The sequence below is a fragment of the Sesamum indicum genome, linkage group LG3 (genome assembly GCF_000512975.1).
Source record: "Sesamum indicum cultivar Zhongzhi No. 13 linkage group LG3, S_indicum_v1.0, whole genome shotgun sequence".
Lineage (NCBI taxonomy): Eukaryota > Viridiplantae > Streptophyta > Magnoliopsida > Lamiales > Pedaliaceae > Sesamum > Sesamum indicum.
Window position 1 is genome coordinate 17,243,548 of NC_026147.1, and position 3,823 is coordinate 17,247,370.

Here is a 3,823-nt window from a genome sequence, read left to right on the forward strand (position 1 = left end):
CTTCACCTACAATAGGGAAAGCCTATTCCATGTTGTTATGCATTGAAAAACAACAGGCAATTCACATTGATACAGCTCACGATGGAGCTATGAATGTCAAGTCCTTTAATAAAAGACATATACATCGAACCCCTAGAAGGCTTTAAAGTAGAACCAGGATATGTTTGCAAATTGAAAAAGTCGCTCTATGGCTTGAAGCAAGCTTCAAGATGATGGAACCAAAAATTTACAGAAAAGATGGAAGTCTTTGGCTTTAAGCAATCCAAACATGATTACTGTTTGTTCAAGAAAGATGTTGATGGTGGACAGATTGTATTACTTGTATATGTTGATGACATATTACTCACAGCTCCTTCAGAGGCATATATTCAAGATGCCAAGCAATATTCAATTTTTTTACAATAAAGAACTTAGGAGCTGTGAAGTATTTCCTTGGAATTGAGCTTGCAAGATCACCAGAAGGGATGTTGGCCACACAGCACAAGTATATTATAGACATTTTACGAGATATGGGACTTATGCAATCAAAGGCCAAGTTGCACCCCTCTGCCAACAGGAGTTAAATTTACTTCAGAATGTGGGGGCTTATTGTCAGACCCTTCCAAGCATCGCAAGCTGGTTGGGAGGCTCTTATACTTGAGTTTCACAAGGCCAGATGTGTCATATGCAGCCCAGCAACTAAGCCAATATCTGCAAAGACCCTGTCAGCTTCATTAGGATGCAGTTGTACATGTAGTGAAATATTAGGGGGTTGTCCCTCTACAGGTTTGCACTTTCTTACTAAAAACTCTTTAAAGCTAACAACCTCTTGTGATGCAGATTGAGCAGGGTGTTTAAAGACTAGGAAGTCTTTGACTGGTTTTTGCATTTTTCTGGGAAATACACCTATATCCTAGAAAACAAAGAAGCAGGCAACGATGTCAAAATCAACTGTAGAGGCAGAATACCAAAGCCTAGCTTCTATTGTTTGTGAACTTATTTGGGTCAATTATCTTTTGCAAGATTTCAAGTTTTTTGTTCCTAAGCCAATTCCACTATTTTGTGATAACAAGGCACCTGTTCTTATGACAGCCAACCCAATATTCCATGAGAGGACCAAACACCTCGAGATTGACTGTCATATAGTATGGATAAGTTCAAAGAAGGGTTCGTTCTCCCCACACATGTCAGTGCTAAGCACCAGGTAGCAAACATCCTCACCAAGCCTTTGACAGCTCCAGCCTTGCAAACCATGAAGTCCATTAACTTTGGTGACCACACCATAGTGACTGCAAGGCATTACAGGCTCAAGGTGGAAAAAGACGAAGATACAGTAGAGGAAAGCAGAGGATTAGCCAGCGAAGCAAGAATTGCTTAAGTGTTGTCAAAATAGTGTTTTTGTTTCTTTCTTATTTTAGTAGTTCTGTTTTTGAGGTTTTAGTTTGTAATTAGTTAAGTTAGTTGTCAGAGCTTAATTAGTTGATTATTTCGTAGCTATTATTTAAGCGACTTCACTGCTCTGTAAAACTGATGCGATATACATTCTTCTTGATTCTCAAATACAGATTGCAATTTTTCATTTCTCTATCTCTGATTGGAACAGACTTGAATATGACCCAATTAAATTATAATTTTAATCCTGTAAATCAATTTATGCAGGACTAAAAATGCCAACATCCCTTAATTTATAGGATTAGAATTACAATTTAATTGAATCATATACAAGTCACATATAATTTCCAACCAAAAAGATTAAAATTATTGTAAAGTTACAAAACTAAATTACAAAAATTAATTTATACAGAATCAAAATGTCACACCTTTAAGTTGCAAGATTGAAATTGCAAACTTCCCTATATGTATACAAATATATACTTAGACCCTTGCGAAACACGGATATACATAATGACAAATAATGCAATAGTTCTTCAACTTCTAGTCCAGTAATATACATAACTCGTAAATTTTACATTTGTAATTTACTTTGTACGGTAATTTCATAGGGAGTTTTCTTCCATTGTTTTGCGGAAGATTGATAGAACTTATTCCTCTCCAGAACTCAGTTACAATTTCTAAAATTAGCCATAATGCATGAATGTTATAAAGCAAAGCATAATAAATTAATTGCTGACGATAGAATAAATAACACGGCAATCTACGTTAGTCTAAGATTAAATCAAGCAAAAGTTCAATTGTTGCTACATTGATTATTTTCTTTAAGCCTCCCAAACTCTGCGTAGGACAGAACAAGGACTTTCAAGGCATGGTTCATCCTTACAGCCACAACCACCCTCATATCTTGGAGGAACATATCTACCACCAGGCTTTTTGACAGGGATAGGAGCCTCCCACAAAAGGAAATAAGGAGCAAAAACAAGAATGATGGTAAAGAACCCAATAATGAAGCCTGCACATAATAGTGATTCCTATCTAACTTTTTAAACAAATTATGCATTTTAAATAGTTTAGGAAAAATTTTAATGATGCTTTTGAAACTAACAATGTTTGCACCTAAATTGACATTTTGAAATATTTCATGTTAGGGATGTTTTGTCAGGTCAGCTTTAAATTAATTTTGTTGTGATGTTCGATTGTGAAATATTGCTGATGAATTAATCCACTATGATGTTCAATTAAACTCAATAGGATTTTGTACAATTACAATCAGCCTCATGTCATCTTAATAAGAAAACTATTACAATTTCACCCAACAAACAATATCAAAGTAACAATTAAGTGTATCTAATAATTACAATACTTACACTAGTCCACCAGGCATCATTTTAGTCCAAAAAAATACAAAAACTTTAATAGTTAGATAAAAAAATAACTTAATTTGCATAAAGGCATTTTAATCAGTTTATCCATAAATATGGGTGGAAATGGGTTATTTTTTATGGTAACAAACTTCAGAGGGGTATTTGTAACTTTTGAAAAAGCAAAGAGGCATCCATAATTATGTCAGACCTCAAGAAAGATCATTTGTAATTCCCTTTATTATTATAATGTAATAATTTTATTGAAATAATACGAATCATATACAACCCACGTGCTTCTTACTAGTAAATTATATTAAGGAATATCGACTAAATGTTGGCTTATTGGCATAAACTTTGTTAAATATTACACAAGTTTAAGCTTTCGCTTCATAATTGAACTTTTATATATATTTTTTCGTTAAAACAATGTCAGTATAAATTAAGAAAAGTAAAAGTATAAAGAAATTTTATATAATCCCTTTTTGGCACCAAAATGATGAAAAACAGCATGAAATATAGGAATACAATTATACAACTATTATTAACATGTAAGAGCATAAGCTGTTGAAGCAAAAAGCATGGGTACCTGCTCAAAACGCAGGTGCTCCAGGCGCCACAATGTGTCTTAGTTCTGCCAGTCCATCATTTGATAGTTCTCGGGTATGACCTGACTCAGCCACTGTCAGCTAGGCTAACCAAGTGCGCAATCACGTCTTCGAGCCGAGAAAAGTGGGTCAGAAACTTTTCATGAACTTCAGTAGAGTCAAGTGGATTCTGTTGCCACTGTGAGAGACCATCAACCATGATCCTCAAACCACTCTGCAGCAGTTCTACTCCTTTGCAGATTCCATCAGGAAACTTTCTTTTCTTATTGGGTTGTTTCTCATCGCCAACATCCATCATATCAGCTACTGTAGACTCAGGATCATGTTTCACATTGTTTTGGACAATTACGTTCAGCAGTTGACCCTCTTTAACAAGCATTGCGAGCTGATCTGGTGTAGCTTGCATCGCTGGACATGCCATTTCCTTCTCCAAAAGAGCTTTTAACTCTGACATAAATCTTTCCTCGTCTGCTTCCTTTC

The 3,823-nt window shown here is 35.1% G+C and overlaps 1 protein-coding gene across 1 annotated transcript in view; it reads right to left on the minus strand.

The window, feature by feature from the left end:
* The window catches only part of LOC105158633, an 8,842-nt gene continuing 5,356 nt past the window's right edge, over positions 338 to 3,823 (minus strand). The window contains exons 7-8 of the mRNA XM_011075446.2: positions 3,325 to 3,823; positions 338 to 690 (exon numbers count right to left, since the gene is read on the minus strand). The exon at positions 3,325 to 3,823 is cut by the window's right edge and continues 449 nt beyond it. Coding sequence (XP_011073748.1) covers positions 3,411 to 3,823 — 413 coding nt within the window. The 3' untranslated portion in view covers positions 338 to 690; positions 3,325 to 3,410. The remainder of the gene's footprint in view (positions 691 to 3,324) is intronic.